Raw genomic sequence first — 15,955 nt, 5'->3', positions numbered from 1 at the left:
CCATAGCCGATTGGAGGAGTCCCAGAGGCTACAGGCACAGGAGACGCTGCCGGCAATGCGTGGTACCGAGGCTAACACTGATAGGGTGGCGGCTGCAGTGGAGAGTCTGGTGCGTTATGTTAGCAGAATCAGTAGAGGCGAATTCATGGCTCAGTCATTGACGGTCATGGCTGAGGGCCTCGGCAGAAAGTCCAACTCGCTGGGGGACATGTCCCAGTACCAGACTGACCTTGATGAGGTGCTGAGGGACATGCCCCAGTCTCAGATGGGAATGGTCAAGGCACTGTGGAGCTTGTCGCAGGTGGCATTGCTTAGGCACTGCAGAGCATGGCAAGGGAACATCGCCGAGGGCATCGACACCATGGTGCAGACAATGGGGAGCCGCCAGAGCCAGATGACGCTGGGAGTTAATCCAGGTGCCACTCTGTCCAGAGGTAAACCCTAGGGCCCTATGGGCACTGGGCAGGACGGGGCGCAGGGTGGCAACCCGGACCGACCCTATGGCTGGCGACGGTGGCCACCAGTTCCCGAGTTCCACCACTCTGATGAGGCCACGTCTCGCAGCCAGTACCCAGAACAGTATGGCACAGCTGTGCATGTGCCGCTAAGTGCGCTGGGGCCCTTTGGCCCCAGAGGGCGCCCGCCAGGGGCATCGAAGGTCAAAGAACGAGGTGAGCAGCCGGCTGCCTCCACCTCTGATGTGCATCCAGAGATATACCTAGACGTAGTGGCAGAGCAAGGAAGGTCAAGCACATTGTGGAGCACAGAGGGGCACCGGAGTGTGCCAGAGGTAAGGGGCTGGGGGGGGGGGGGGGGGGGGGGGGGGGAGAGGGGGGGGGGGCAGAAAGAGGAGTAGAGTGCGATTTTGGAGGGGGACCATTGGGGGTGCGAAGGTGGGGGGGGGGGGGGGGAAATAGGCACCATCGGGAGAGTGGGGCAGTGGTGTACACATGTACGAGGAACATTAAAATACTCTCACTACCACCAGTATGACGTCTCTGCTTTGTTCCACGATGCAGGCCGACCACCAACCACATGCCCCATCCCCGCACACATGCCCACCCCCTTACCCCCACACCCGACATGCCCTGCCCATGCATATCCGGCTGGGGACATGTGCCCTGGGTTGGGGCCCATCCCCAGGGGGATCGGATGTTGGCCGCTGCGTCTGTGCTGCTGTCTCCCGCAGTGTTCAAACATAGTTTCCATGCATCAAGGAGTATTTGGGATGCCAGTAATGAGCCCCACATGCTACATGGCCCGCCCACCTACCAGGGTACACTTGGGATGTGTGAAGTGCTCACTTAACCACAATGGCCAATTCCCTATTAGTAATAGCCTTCAGCCCCATCAGCAGGGACCTCCATGGTCAGTGGAAGTTTTGGGTGGTCGTTGGGCAAACAGGTAGGGACAAGGATTGCCCCCAGAACGGGAACACACGGTCCAGGGGTTGGCATGGAGGACCCATGCACGGTCGAACCCACGCCCCCATCAGTGTCCCCCAGCTGGCCCCCTCCCCCCATCCAACCCCCAGACCCCCTGCCCACCCCCAACTGGGGCTGCACCTCCGTCTGGTAACACCCCCACCTGCTCCTGAGAACAGAGGCAGCATGCCCAGTGCCTCTGGCTCACTTCCCGTGAGCGAAAATGGCTGCTCACCTCCTCGGCTCCCCGCAGCAGCCGATCCGCCAGGTTCACGTTTTTCAAAAGGAGTAGTAATCAGCGCCAGCATAACCACTTGCTGGGGAGGCCACTGGATTACAGGAGGCCTTTGGTTATGGGATGGCTCCCGTTAATTGTATGGAAATAGGGCTCAGGTGGTGATAATTGGTTCCCCGCCACACTACAGCGGGATCCCAATTTTGCCTACTAGAGCGGGCCAGGTGCTCTCGAGCGGTTTGGCGCCCGGCACGGTCCTCGTGTTTGGCCTCTCCAGTTATTCACCCGCCTTGTTGCGCTCTCTCGCGAGCAAACAAGGCCAGAGAATCGTGCCCATAGAAGTGTCATTGGATAGCGGTGGGAACTCGCTGGCAAAGCTGGCAGGAAACTCTGAAAAACCTGCCACAAATGAACCTCAACATTTCTGATCCACTTATCTAAGGAGGAATATACTTGCCATAGGAGGGAGTGCAATGGAGGTTCACCAGATTAATCCCTGTGATAGGGGAGATTGGGGAGGCTGGGTTCGTAGTCCCTAGAGTTTTGAAGAATGCAGGGTGACTTGGCTGAAACTTAGAAAATTCTAACAGGTGGATTTAGATAAGAAGTTTCCCCTGTTGTTGAGTATAAATCAGAGGGCATAATCGCAGAATTGGGAGCGGCCATTTAAGGCTGAGACACTGAGGAATATCTTCACTCGGTGGTGAATCTTTTGAATTCTCTATCCGCAACGGGCAGCACAGTAGCTTCACAGCTCCAGGGTCCCAGGTTTGATTCCCGGCTTGGGTCACTGTGTGGAGTCTGCACGCTCTCCCCGTGTCTGTGTGGATTTCCTCCGGGTGCTCCGGTTTCCTCCCACAGTCCAAAGATGTGCACGTTAGGTGAATTGGCCATGCTAAATTACCCTTAATGTCCAAAAAGGTAGGTGGGGTTACTGGGTTATGGGGATAGGGTGGCAGGTCCAAAGGCTGGTGCAGACTCGATGGGCTGAATAGCCTCATTCTGCACTGTAAATTCTATGATTCTATCCGAGAAGGTTGTGGAAGCTCAATTATTGAGCATGTTCATGACAGACATGGATAAGATTTGTGGTGACTAACAACATCAGGGGATATAGAGATAGCATGGTAAAGTGGTGCTGAGGTAGATGACCTCAGGCGTGATCTAATTGAATGGAAGGAGGCTTGATGGGCTGAATGATCTACTTTTGTTGCTATTTTTTTGGATGCAAGGAATGGGCCTACTGAGGTTTGCGACCGACTCCCCAGCATGCAGATGTGTCCGATTTAAATCCTGCACCAGACATATTCATTCCTGAATCTGGAATGTCAGTGATGGCCAAACTAGTATGGAAAGTTATACTCACCAATTTGAAAGTGACAGATCTATTTGCAGCTGGTTCATCCACTATTTTCTGTAGATTTGCTGCAACTAATTGAAAACCAAGATAAATATGCAAGTTAATCATTTATGCTTGGCAAACAGTTAACATTAACCCTGACATATTGAATCTATCCTGATTAATTACTTACTGAAGTTGTTTTGAAATAGCACTTTTTATCAAGAGACTGCAACCAATCATAAACCTCTAGTGTCTGCAGAAGGCGATAATGGATTTTATAACAACCCAATAGCTTCACAACTACATTTAATACGAGTTTTACACCTCTATTTAAGAACTAAATTCAAATTCTCAAGTGCCATGGTGGGATTTGATCTTATATTCTCAGTATTATTGGTGCAGGTCTCTGGAATACTAGTCCAATACTGTATCCACCACAGTGCATCCAGCATAAGTGTGCATGCGACAGAATATCTTCCAATAAAATCTTCAAATTCGGAAACTATATATTGCAGTCTTGGCAATAGTTACCTATTACAACGTCTTTCCCATCAACCAGGCCTGCAGAGACAAGTTCTTGGGAAACACCATCTGCTGTATCTGTCAGAACAAATGTATGAACTTGTTAATTACAGCTAGTCAATGTGTCATATCTATTTAAAAATGTTAGTGATTAGTCTATAAATTGAACTCCATATTGTGCACTTTTGTTTGACATAAAATATGTTTTTGCCTTCATCAACGGATGGGTTAGTCCTGCTCAGTGTGGAACTTAAACATTCAGACTGTGAAGGTCCCAGGTTCAATCCAGCATCAAGGATGTCAGAGTGGTTAAAGAAGACTCTAAGCATGCCCAAAAGTGGCAGTCTTCAGGGTTTCAGACCAGCCAGATCTATTCCTGGGGAGGAGGGCGGACGCCCTTACCTTTACCTCCCTGATCGCCCGCCGTAGAATCCTGTACGACTGGCAGTCAGCAGCACTACCCAAAGCTGCAGACTGGCTGTCCGACCTCTCGGAATCTCTCCAAATGGAGAAAATCAAATTCACCATCCGAGGGTCAGACGACGGCTTCCACAGAACGTGGGACCCATTCACCCAATTGTTCAATGACCTGTTTGTGGCCAACAAACAAACAGAAGAATAGCCAGGTAGCCAAGAAACAGGGGAAAGTAGCCAAAGCATGAGAGGGATAGACAGGCCGGGAGGCGCAGGGGGCGGAGAGAGGAACAGCTAAATCGAAGAGGAAGGAAAGGCGAACCACGGGGGGGACGACAACAGCAGCGAACTCCGTCAAGGAGAAGCAAGAATCAACGCCACGAACAGATGCCTACCTATGTGTGTAAATAATTTTGCCAAGTGTACAGAGCTGCTGCTGTTGAGCGGGGGCATAATACCGTCCGTTGACTTCTCGGGGAAAATTAAAATGTCAGCAGCAGCAGCGATCCATGGGGGTGGGGGGGGGGGGTGGGATGTGCTCTGTTGGGAGGGTGTGGGAAGACTGAGGCGCATGGGGTAACGTCGAGTTAATTGCTATTGTATATTCTCTTTCTGCACTATGTTAATGTTCACTATATTTTGCTGTGTTAGGATTATTACTATTTATTATGAAAAGTTTTGCAAAACTTTAATAAAAATTTTTAAAAAAAAAGACTTTAAGGAGGGGGACATACACCTTGCGGTTGTGGTCCATATTTGTGCATAAGTAGAAAGGGGGTCGAGATCCTGCATCAGATTTTGGTGAACTAGGAAAGAGGCAGGACCTCAAAGCTGGTAACCTTTAGATTACACCTGGCTTAGTGAGTATAGAAATGGAAGGATAGAGCAGATGAATGTCCAGCTGGAACAACTGTACAGGAGTGAGGACTTTAGATTCCTTGGACATTTGACTGATTATGGGAGAGATGGGGTATTTACAGGCCAGACAGGTGCACCCGAATAGAACAGGGTCCAAGGTCCTTGCAGGACGGTTTGCGAGTGCTACTGGGGAACAATTAACCTAACTCGACAGGGGTATGGGAGTAGGAGGTTACAGGAAGGAAAAACAAGGTTTACAGAGATAAAAGCAAAATACAGCAGATACTGGAAGCATGAAATAAAAACAGCAGATGCTGGAAAAATCCAGCAGATGCGGCAGCATCTGTGGAAAGAAACGTAGTTAAAGTCCATAAGGCTCTTCTTCAAAGGTTTATAGGGAATTGGGATAGACAGACATGACTAGAATAGGAAATAGGAAAGTATTAGGTAGGGCCAGAGAGAAAGGGAGTCCAATAATGTGCTTGGAGAAAACTACAAGTAGGAAAAAATAAGTACAGTTCAGAAGAAAGAAATGTCACCATCAGCCAATTTACAAAACAATTGGATTAAATTACATTCTCAATATCCAGTACTCTGAAAGGCAAGCCTCTTCGATGATTTATGCTTTTGGTTTGGAAGGTCAACCGTGTATTGTAATTTAGTAGATCTACTTAATAAATCCAGTAAGTTCAACCATGGTCTGGGTGAACTTTGGTTGATTAAAAAAACATTTAAAAGGATGTGGACTATAGCTGGGTCAGTAGTTTACAAAGCTGCCACAATATAGGGGCATTCAGATAATATTCAGAATTACACTCGAGGTTGGTACAAAGTCGCATAACAATTCAGGAACATTTAAAAAACGTTTGGAATCTGTGCATAGCATGCATAGAGCACCAGAAGGTTATCTCCACCACGATTCACAAAGTTGTTTCCAGTCTTGGTTATGCTGTTCTATGGAGGTGTTAAAACAGATAATTCAGCTGAATTATCTTTATCTGTATTCCTAACTGTACAGTGTCAGTCAAGGATGATGGGCAGGAGCAGGTCAATAATACATCTACTTCCATGGGGGAAAAAAAAGAGAACACAATCACATTGAGTCATCCAAACTCCTGACTTGGTAGCCTTTATATTGATGCTTGGGATTTCAGTTTCATGTCTGTGTAGGTTCATATCACAAACTTGTGCACTGCGTGTCACAGCCTGCAAGTTGCAGTCAAAGGGCTGACTGGGTGTAGGAAATGGAAACACTTTGCTGCAATATTTCTCTCCTGTGGCAGGGATTAAGACACCTTAATGGGACAGGGTAAAGGAATATAGCTGATCCATAAATCCTCAATAATGACAGCAGATTCCCAACATTAAGATCCCGTATGCGAAACATAAAATTGATATAAGGAGCAACATAAATAAAAGGACATCTTACCTCTACCTGGAGTAAATTCGAATCTTATGTCATTCAGCTCCTTCTTCAAATTCCTGCGGCGGAAAGTAGAGATTTCCGAATTATTACACAGACATTTGGAGCAGTGGTTGACAGACAACAGACGGAAGGTACAAGAAAGTAATTCAATGAAGAATTCAGTTAACTTTCGACATAATCAGTCTCACTCTATGAATTTTATTGAAATTATAATTCATCATCAAGGGATGCTTTTTTCATGCAATTTAGCAGATTAAGGCTTTTTATAAAGAGCACAATCCCTTCATTTCTTCCCCTTTCAGTAGGTGCTGTGCACAGCTGAGGGCAGGTCACTCACTGTCAACATAATAATAATAATCAACAGTAATAATAATAATAATAGTTACAAGTAAGCTTCATTACATTAACACTGCAATTAAGTTCCTGTGCAAATCACCGTGTCGCCACACTCTGGCACCCGTTCAGGTACACAGAGGTAGAATTCAGAACATCCAAATTACCTAACAGCGTGCCTTTCGGGACTTGTGGGAGGAAACCGAAGCACCCGGAGGAAACCGCGCAGACACAGGGAGAACGTGCAGACTCTGCAGAGACAGTGATCCAAGCCGGGAATCGAACCTGGGACCCTGGCACTGTGAAGTCATAGTGTTAACCACTATGCTACCATACTGCTTATTGCTACCGTGCTGCCCATGTTGTGTACAATGCATTATTTACAATGTTGCTTCTGCATTGGTGTCACTTCTCTTCCAAGAATTCCCACATTGAAAAGTTTCTATTCCCTCCAATGGCATTCCCATGTGTCTTGACTACCTTGGTTACCTCCATTGCTTCCTATTTCAATCTTGTGTTTGATCAGCTATAACCCAAACCTTATTTTCAAACGCAACATCATCATCTTCAGCAACTGCCTCCGTGGAGCACCGATGTATTCTACGTGATTCCAAGTGAAATTCAATGTTTTGGATCCACCCACATTTACAGATATCTACGAGACATTAATCATTATTCAGATCGTTGTTCTCGACAGACCTAGATCCACAAAGCCATGTATGCCACATGAAAACTCTTGACTTCTCTCTTCAACTGACTGACTGTTTCAAAGCTCTCACGGTCTGCAATTCCACTTCATCCTTTGCCTCCTCTGGTGCTTTAACAAAACTTTAATATCTCATGGGAAACAACGTTTTCCTTGCCCTTCACTTCCTTCTGATCCCATTCCTTTTTAGAATATTACCTCTTGCTGTGTATTTATGATGATCGTTTATCTCCCCTTCTCTGACCCTGAACGATCAAACCTTTGCAAAGGCTCAACTTCACCCCCTCATGCCTCCACCTCATCGAACTCAGCATGACAGTGCTCTTTCTTCTCACTTTCACCTCCAGCACACTTGCTCGGCCTAGAGCTTTCCCCTGGCTGAGCAGATCCTTTTAACCCTGAGCAGATTTCTCCCTCTACCCTCTTTCCTTGAAGATATTTTCATTGAGAACTGCCGGCGTATTAAATTTGGCTCCAACTCCATCTACAACGTTGCTGATGACACGGCCATAGTGGGTCAAACAACGATGAATCAGAGGACAGGAGGTACATAGAGAACCTAGTGCTGGCGTTAACGACAACAATCTCTCCCTCAATATCAACAAAACTAAGGAGCTGGTCATTGACTTCAGGAAGCGAAGTATCATACACACCCCTGCCTGCAACAATGGTGCTGAGGTGTAGATGGTTGACAGCTTCAAATTCCTAGGTTTGCACATCACCAACAATCTACCCAGGTCCACCCACGTCACTGCTACGAGCAAGAAATACAACCTCACCTCTACTTCCTCAGGAATCTAAGGAAATTCAGCATATTCACATTGACTCTTACCAATTTTTACTGGTGCACCAAGAATGTCTCTTATCTGTCTGCATCACAGCATGGTATGGCAATTGCTCAGCCCAAGACTGTAAGAAACTACAGAGAATTGTGAACACAGCCCAGTCCATCACGGAAAACTACCTCCCATCCATTGACTCTGTCTACATCTCCCACTGCCGTGGTAATTTCTGTAAATGTGGGTCGCCGGGAAAAAAGTTTGAAAAACACTAGTCTGGCTGTACACAGAACAATACCTTTCACTGTACCTCAGTACACACGACAATAAATCGAATCACAACACATTTATCGTCTCAATTACTCTGCTCCTGTCACACAGTCTAATCCAGGGGTGGGCAAACTTTTCCGTGCAAGGGCCACATTCAGAAATTCACAATTTTAAAGGGCCGCATAGTATTAATAGTCCCGGTTGTAACCAATTAGCGTGCGGCATATACCTCAGTGCTTCCCCCGGCGGCATCCTGCCTTTAGCCCTCTTTATCTCTACTTTTCAAAAATGGCGCTTCACCCGGTTATGATTCTGGGTGCCTCATATAGCACATAGAACAGTACAGCACAGAACAGGCCCTTCGGCCCTCGATGTTGTGCCGAGCAATGATCACCCTACTCAAGTCAACGTATCCACCCTATACCAGTAACCCAACAGCCCAATAGAGTGGTGCTATTACTGATTGGGGTAATATTCTCTCGCTAGCAGAGGCCAAATGCCACTTCTTCCTATCTCCCCTGCATGTGACCCCAGCAGTGATTGTCAAGCCATTGTTTGCAGGATTGTCACTCACCTTTTTTAAAAATTCATTTTTCGGGGTGTGGGCATCGCTGGTTAGGCCAGCATTTATTGCCCATCCTGAGAAGGTGGTGACGAGTTGCCTTCTTGAACTACTGCAGTTCTTGAGGTGGAGGTACACCCATTGTACTGTTAGGGAGGGAGTTCCAGGATGTTCCCCCAGTGACAGTGAAGGAACAGCTATACATTTCCAAGTCAGGGTGGTGAATGACTTGCAGGAAACCTCCAGATGGTGGGTTCCCAGGTATCTGCTGCTCTTGTCCTTCTAGATGGTAGTGGTAGTGGGTTTGGAAGGTGCTGTCTAAGGAATCTTGTAGATGGTACACACGGCTGCCACTGATCAGCCGTGATGAAGGGTTTGAAAGTTTGTGGAAGGGGTAGCAATTAAGTGGGCTGCTTTATCCTGAATGGTGTCAAGCTTCTAGAGTGTTGGAGCCGCATTCGTCCAGGCACGTGGAGAGTGTTCCATTACACTCCTGACTCGTTCCTTGTAGATGGTGGACAGATTTGTTTTATTTGGGGGGGGGGGGGGGGAGAAACGGGGAACGCGCACGCTCAGGGGTAAGTTACTCTGTGTAGGATTCCTAGCCTTTGACATGCCCTGGTAGCCACTGTATTAATATGGCTAGTCCAGTTCAGTTTATGATCAATGTTACCTCCCAGGATGTTGAATGTGGGAATTCAACGATAATAATTCAATTGAATGTCAAGGTGCAGTGGCTAGATCCTCTCTCGTAGAAGATGGTTATTGCCTGGCACTTGTGTGGCGTGAATGGAACTTGCCACTTGCCCAAGCCTGGATACCAGGTCTTGCTGCATTTGGACATGGACTGCTTCGTTATCTGAAGAGTCGCGAATGGTGCTGAACATTGGGCAGTCACCTACAAACAGCCCCACTTCTGACCTTATGATGGGAGGGAGTCATTGAAGAAGCAGATGAAGATGGTTGGGCCTAAGGCACTACCCTGAGAAACTCCTGCAGTGACGTCCTGGAGCCGAGATGAGTGACCTCCTACCACCACATCCTTTGTGCCAGGTATGGCTCCATAGCCGAGAGTTACCCCCCCCCCCAGATTCCCATCTATTCCAGTTTTGTTAGAACTTCTTGATGCCATACTTGGTCAAATGTTGCCTTGATGTCAAGGGCAGTCGCTCTCACCTCACCTCTAGCATTCAGCTCTTTAGTCCATGTTTGAACAAAGGCCAGGAGCTGAGTGACCCTGGCGGAATCTAAACCGAGTGTCCATGAGCAGGTTATTGCTGAGTAAGGCCGCTTGATAGCACTGTTGATGACTCCTTCCATCACTTTGCTGATGGAGAGTAGACTGCTAGGTTGGTAATTAGCTGGGTTGGATTTGTCCTGTACACAAGGTACTGGCCACACCTGGGCAATTTTACACATTACCGGGTAGATGCCAGTGCTGTAGCTGTACTGGAACAGCTTGGCTAGCAGTATGGCAAGTTCTGGAGTACAAGTTGTCAGCACCATTGCCAGAATATTGTCAGGGCCTTTTGCCATTACAGTATTCAGTGCCTTCAGGTGTCTCCCGATATCACGTGGAGTGAATCGTATTGGCCGAAGACTGACATCAGTGATTGTCCACCACCATTCACGGCTGGATGTGGCAGGACTACAGATATGATGCGTTCATTGTGGAATCGCTTAGCTCGGTCTATTACTTGCTGCTTATGCTGTTTGGCACACAAGTAGTCCTGTGTTGCAGCTTCACTAGGTTAACACTTCATTTTCAGTATGCCCGATGTTGAATCTGGCATGCTCTTCTGCATTGAACGATGGTTGATCTTCTGCTTGGTGGCGATGGTAGAGTGAGGGATATGGCAGGCCAAGAGGTTGCAGATTGTAGTTGAATACAATTCTGCTGATGACCGACAGCGCCTCATGGATGCCCAGTCTGGAGTTGCTAGATCTGTTCAAAGTCTATCCCATTTAGCATAGTGGTAGTGCCACACAACACGATGAAGGGTTTCCTCAATGTGAAGACGGCACTTTGTCTCCACATTCGTTATGGATACATTCCAACCTCAAATTCCACCCCACCCCCTATACAGCTCTCTTCTCCCTCCTTCTCAATTTCCACAATGGGACTGCCCTAGTTGACTCATTGGGCAGAATTTCCTGAGGACAGTGGTGAGCTCGCCAATGAGGGATTGACGTTCCTAACTGACAGAAGGAAACCTGCTGCTCTGTCTTCCGGCTCTTCCGGGGGGGGGGGGGGCATTTAATTACTGCACTTCCCCAAGTAGGCCTGAAATTCTACTAGAGACTGGCAGCTTTGACTTCTAGCGGTGCCATCTGGAGCAGTAGCTACTGCCAATAATACATTTGAGCCTTCATCAAGGATTTTTGTAGAAAGCCAAATTGGACTAGGATGGCGCTAATACAGAAAGCATCTCCAGCAAGCAGAAATGATTGGGCTCTCCTTCCTGGAGCTAGGACCCTTGATCAGAATGGAGTGCCTTTGAACAGGGCAACACCCCAAATAGGTCACAGGCAAGTCTGACAGAGTTTCCTTGTTGGTATCTCAGCATGGCTAGACTCTGGAAGCTGCTGTTTAAATACCAGTGGCAGTAAGATGACGCCCTTCAGTGTGTGGTTATTGGCATCCAGCCACCTGCAAGCCTGCCCTCCAGGACTAAATCAGAGTTATAGGGGGGAGCAATGGGAAATAGCAAGGTCTCTACTCCTCATCCTCCCATTCCATAAAACAGCCACCCCCAGACTTGAAACTCACTTCGAGGAGGGATTATATTCCACCCATTGCTTCAGCATTACTGAACTGATTACTTCTTGTTCAACACATTTCCCCCCTCCTTTATCCAGTCTCTTCCCACTACATATCTGACTCTTCCACTGCCTTACATCACTAAGTTTCTCTGGTTTCATAACTCATTTGTTTCTTATACATTTAGAGTGCCCAATTATTTTTTTTCCAATTAAGGGCAATTTAGTGTGGCCAATTCACCTACCCTGCACATCTTTGGGTATGGGGGAGAATGTGCAAACTCCACACGGACAGTAACCCAGAGCCGGGATCGAACTTGGGACCTCGGCGCCATTCGGCAGCGTGCTAATCACTGCGCCACCGTGCTGCCCAGCTGTCATAACTCTAACCATCACTTTACTGCGGATACCCAGTGCCTCTACACCACCATCCTCCACTAGGATGGTCTGAGAGTACTTCTTGCTTCCTTGAAGGACCAACAAGTCCTACCCACCTCCACCCTCCTCTGTCTGACTGAATTTGTTCTCATGATAAACTTCTTCAACTCCACTCACTTTTTCCAAATAAAAGCTGTTGCTTTGGGCGCCTGTATGGTCCTAGCTACACCTTTTTCATGGAATATGTGGTATATTCCTCTTTCCAGTCCTTCTCCTGATCTGTTCCCGATCCCTTTCTCTGGTAATGGCTACCCATGCAGTTTCCTGCTCGTATCCAGAATAGGAAAACATCAACACCTTACTCCAATTTTCCAATCTTTTCCTCACCTTCACATGGTCTATCTCAGATTGTTCCCTTCCTAGAACTCGGTCTTCGTTTCTGGGAGTAGATTATCAACCAATATTCACTATAAACCCAGACATCTAGTTATCCTGTATATATTCCTTCCCACCCCACTTTCTGCAAGGACTCCAATCTGTTCTCCCAATTTTGCCATTCTCCATTGCATCCATAACTTCCATACTTACAAGTTTCAATAGCTAATTCAGCCTAGACTGGGCATCAAACCTGGATACAAGGCACTTGGTGACCTTGTTCAGTCTTTTTTTCAAATTGAATGGCTTCAAATAACAATAGAGACACCAACGAAATTGGGTAGAATTTTCTTCCTCTAGCACCTTCTCCTCTTTCGAACATCTCAGGTTCTTCCACTCCACTCACACGTTAAAAACCTTGTTATTTACCACCTGCCCAAATACCATGCCAATTTTCTCAAAGAGCTATCTTCACTGCTTTCCTCCCTCAGCCTCTGAACCAAACTCAATTCTGGGCCCAAAAGAGGACATCTATTTCAAAGCATATTTAATTCAAAAATACAAATTATTTCTTTTTGCGTTTTAGTTTTCATCGGAACTCTCTGATCTTGAAAGAATAAAATAAATAAATTGCATCAGCTCAATACTTGTGCAGTTAGATATTTACTTACAGTGCAACAGTCTGCAGTTAAACTAAAAGTTCCCTTCAGCATTTCATTACCTTGGTGTTAAAACATTTTCTAATGTTTATTTGTTAAATAACAAAGGAATAAAGCAAAGTAACAAACAGAAATATTCAAACTAAGCCATTTGTAAGTTGCTCGTTTCTAAAGGTGAAACCAAATCTTCAGTGTACAAATTCTATAGCAAATTCTGTCTAGCCCAATTTATTTTGGGCTAGACAGCAAAACCACATTTACCAAAATGAACTGAGATGGAATTAAGAATGATGCCTCAGTTTCCTCTTTCCCAAGACCTCAAACTGTGCAGCTCCTTAATTTCCCTCTTTCTCCAACAATCGTTTGGCTTTTCAATGCAAGTTTGATATATCTAACCATCATTTCCTGACTCACCTCAACATTTGGTGATCTAAATTTCGTGCCTTGCCCTTCAACCTTGCATTCTCAATAAAATCGTGCAACTCCTGACCTGTATTAATTTAGCATTTGATTACAAAGCTTCAATAATTTAGGACAACATCAATGTGACAAGTTGGGGGGTCATTAGTAATTAAGCCAGTAGGCTCAAGTCAGGATTTATACAGGCTAGTTATATTTTCAGTATTGCACAGATTAGGATAATGTGTTTTAATCAATTATATTTATCGCTCATAATGTATGCAAAGTGCAAATAACTTTGCAACTGTGATAAAAGCAGATTAATCCAGCACCAATAATCCATCTCCTTAAAGCAAATTGCTATGATCAACTTCAAGATCAAGGCATGCCAGGACTCTGCAATACAACGGCAAGTACAAATTGTTTCTGCCACAGAAATTTGGAATGGTTCCACCATGAAACTGAACAATTTGAAAGTGTTGATTTTGGCTCAGTATTAGCAATTGCACCTTGGAGTCAGAAGATTGGGGACTTATGCTCCACTTCAGAGACATTAGCACAAAGTCATTACTTCAGTACAGCACTGAGTGAGGGCTGCATTGTCAGATATAGATAATTTGAAACAGATTACCTGATCTCATGGCTGTTTGTAGGATCTTGCTGTTTGCAAATTGGTTGAATGCATTTTAACACAGAGCAACTGATGTCAATTATGTGCTACTGTGGTGCAAAGTGTTTTGGGACTTAGAGCTCACAAAAGAAGCCGTATAAATACAAATTCTCTATCATCTTTAAGCTATAATGCAATTGGCAACCCAATTATTTGTATTTGTTAAATGGAAAGGAGACTGACCAACAGAGAAAGGGTCAAGGATTTGGTAATGAAGAAATTGCACAGAGTATCCAAGAACAGCCATTGAGCCCACCATGTTGAGGTCTGTGAACCAAGCAGCAATAAAGGTTTGCACGAAAATACATTAACTACAGTTTAATGCATATTCACCAGAAGGTCCGATGTGGGGATGTTCGCAATGACTTCACAATGTTCAGCAACATTTGCAAATTGTCAGATATTGAAGCAGTCCATGTCAAAATGCAGCAGGACATGGAAAACATACAGGCTTAGCCTGCTAAGTGGCAAGTATTGTTTGTGCCAATCACTGATCATCTCAAACAAGAGAATCCAACCATCACTCCTTGATGTTCAATGGCATTAACATCGTTGATTTCCCCACGATCAATTCATGGGGCTTAAAATTGACCAGAAACTGAACTAGACCAGCATATAAATACCGTAGCTCTAAGAGGAGAGAGGCTGGAAATTCTGGGGCAAGTAACTTGTCTCCAGACTCCCCAAAACCTGTCCGTCATCTGCAAGGCATAAGCAAATGGAAGTTGGCCTTCATAGCAAAAGGATTTGAGTACAGGATGTCTTGCTGCAATTATACAGGGCTTTGCTGAGGCCACACCTGGAATCGTGTGCGCAGTTTTGGTCTCCTTATCTGAGGAAGGATGTTTTTGCTAGAGGGAATGCAGCTAAGGTTTACCAGACCAATTCCTAGGATGGCAGGATGGACTCATGAGGAGAGATTGAGTCGGTTAGGATTGTACTCGCTCGAGTTCAGAAGAAAGAGGGGGAATCTCAGAGAAACCCATAAAATTCTAACAGGACTAGACAGGGTAGATGCAAGAAGGATGTTCCCGATGGTGGGGATGCCCAGAATCAGGGGTCACAGTCTGAGGATACGGGATGGACCATTTAGGACAGAGAGCCTGCGGAATTTATTACTACAGAAAGTAGTTGAGGCCAAAACATTGAATGTTTTCAAGAAGCAGTTAGATATAGCTTTTGAGGCAAAAGGGATCAAAGGGTATTGGGGGAGGGGGGAGGAGGAGGAGAGAAGAGGCAGGATTAGGCTATTAATTTGGGTGATCAGCCATGATCATAATGAATGCCAGAACAGGCTGGAAGGGCGAATCGCCTCCTCCTGCTCCTATTTTCTATGTATGCAAGTCAGGAAAGTGATGGAATATTCTTGACTTGGTTGGATGAGTGCTGATGAGTGAGAGTGTAAAGATTCCTGAAAAATGGTCGTGAACAATTTTTTTTTTCTTTAAACATAAATTTAAAGTGTCCAATTCTTTTTTTCCCCAATTAAGGGGCAATTTAGCGTGGTCAATCCACCTACTCTCCACACCTTTGGGTTGTGGGGGTGAGACCCACGCAGACACGGGGAGAATGTGCAAACCTCACACGGACAGTGACCCGGGGGCAGGATCGAACCTGGGTCCTCGGTGCCGCGAGGCAGCAGTGCTAACCACTGTGCCACCCTTAAACGTTTGTTTTTAAAGAAAAGAATGTGTTTTTTTTTTAAATCAGTGTTCTGATGCGATTTGATTTTTGACTTGAACAAAAAAGAAAGCCAATTTTATCACTTGACCAAATCCAAAAGGAATAATTGTTAATTGGTTACTGCTTTTGTTTTTGCCTCGAATGTGTTGCTTTTGGGGAG

At 45.9% G+C, this 15,955-nt stretch overlaps 1 protein-coding gene across 2 annotated transcripts in view; it reads right to left on the bottom strand.

Moving 5' to 3' along the window:
• Positions 1 to 15,955, bottom strand: part of oxsr1b (oxidative stress responsive kinase 1b) — a 271,259-nt gene that overhangs the window by 15,058 nt on the left and 240,246 nt on the right. For both annotated transcript variants that reach the window (XM_038808848.1, XM_038808847.1), the window contains 3 exons: positions 6,225 to 6,277; positions 3,533 to 3,601; positions 3,026 to 3,090 (listed from right to left, as the gene is read on the bottom strand). In XM_038808848.1, coding sequence (XP_038664776.1) covers positions 3,026 to 3,090; positions 3,533 to 3,601; positions 6,225 to 6,277 — 187 coding nt within the window. The remainder of the gene's footprint in view (positions 1 to 3,025; positions 3,091 to 3,532; positions 3,602 to 6,224; positions 6,278 to 15,955) is intronic.

The sequence above is a fragment of the Scyliorhinus canicula genome, chromosome 10 (assembly GCF_902713615.1).
Source record: "Scyliorhinus canicula chromosome 10, sScyCan1.1, whole genome shotgun sequence".
Lineage (NCBI taxonomy): Eukaryota > Metazoa > Chordata > Chondrichthyes > Carcharhiniformes > Scyliorhinidae > Scyliorhinus > Scyliorhinus canicula.
Note: the sequence above shows the minus strand (reverse complement) of the source record. Positions and strands in the feature narration are given on the sequence as shown.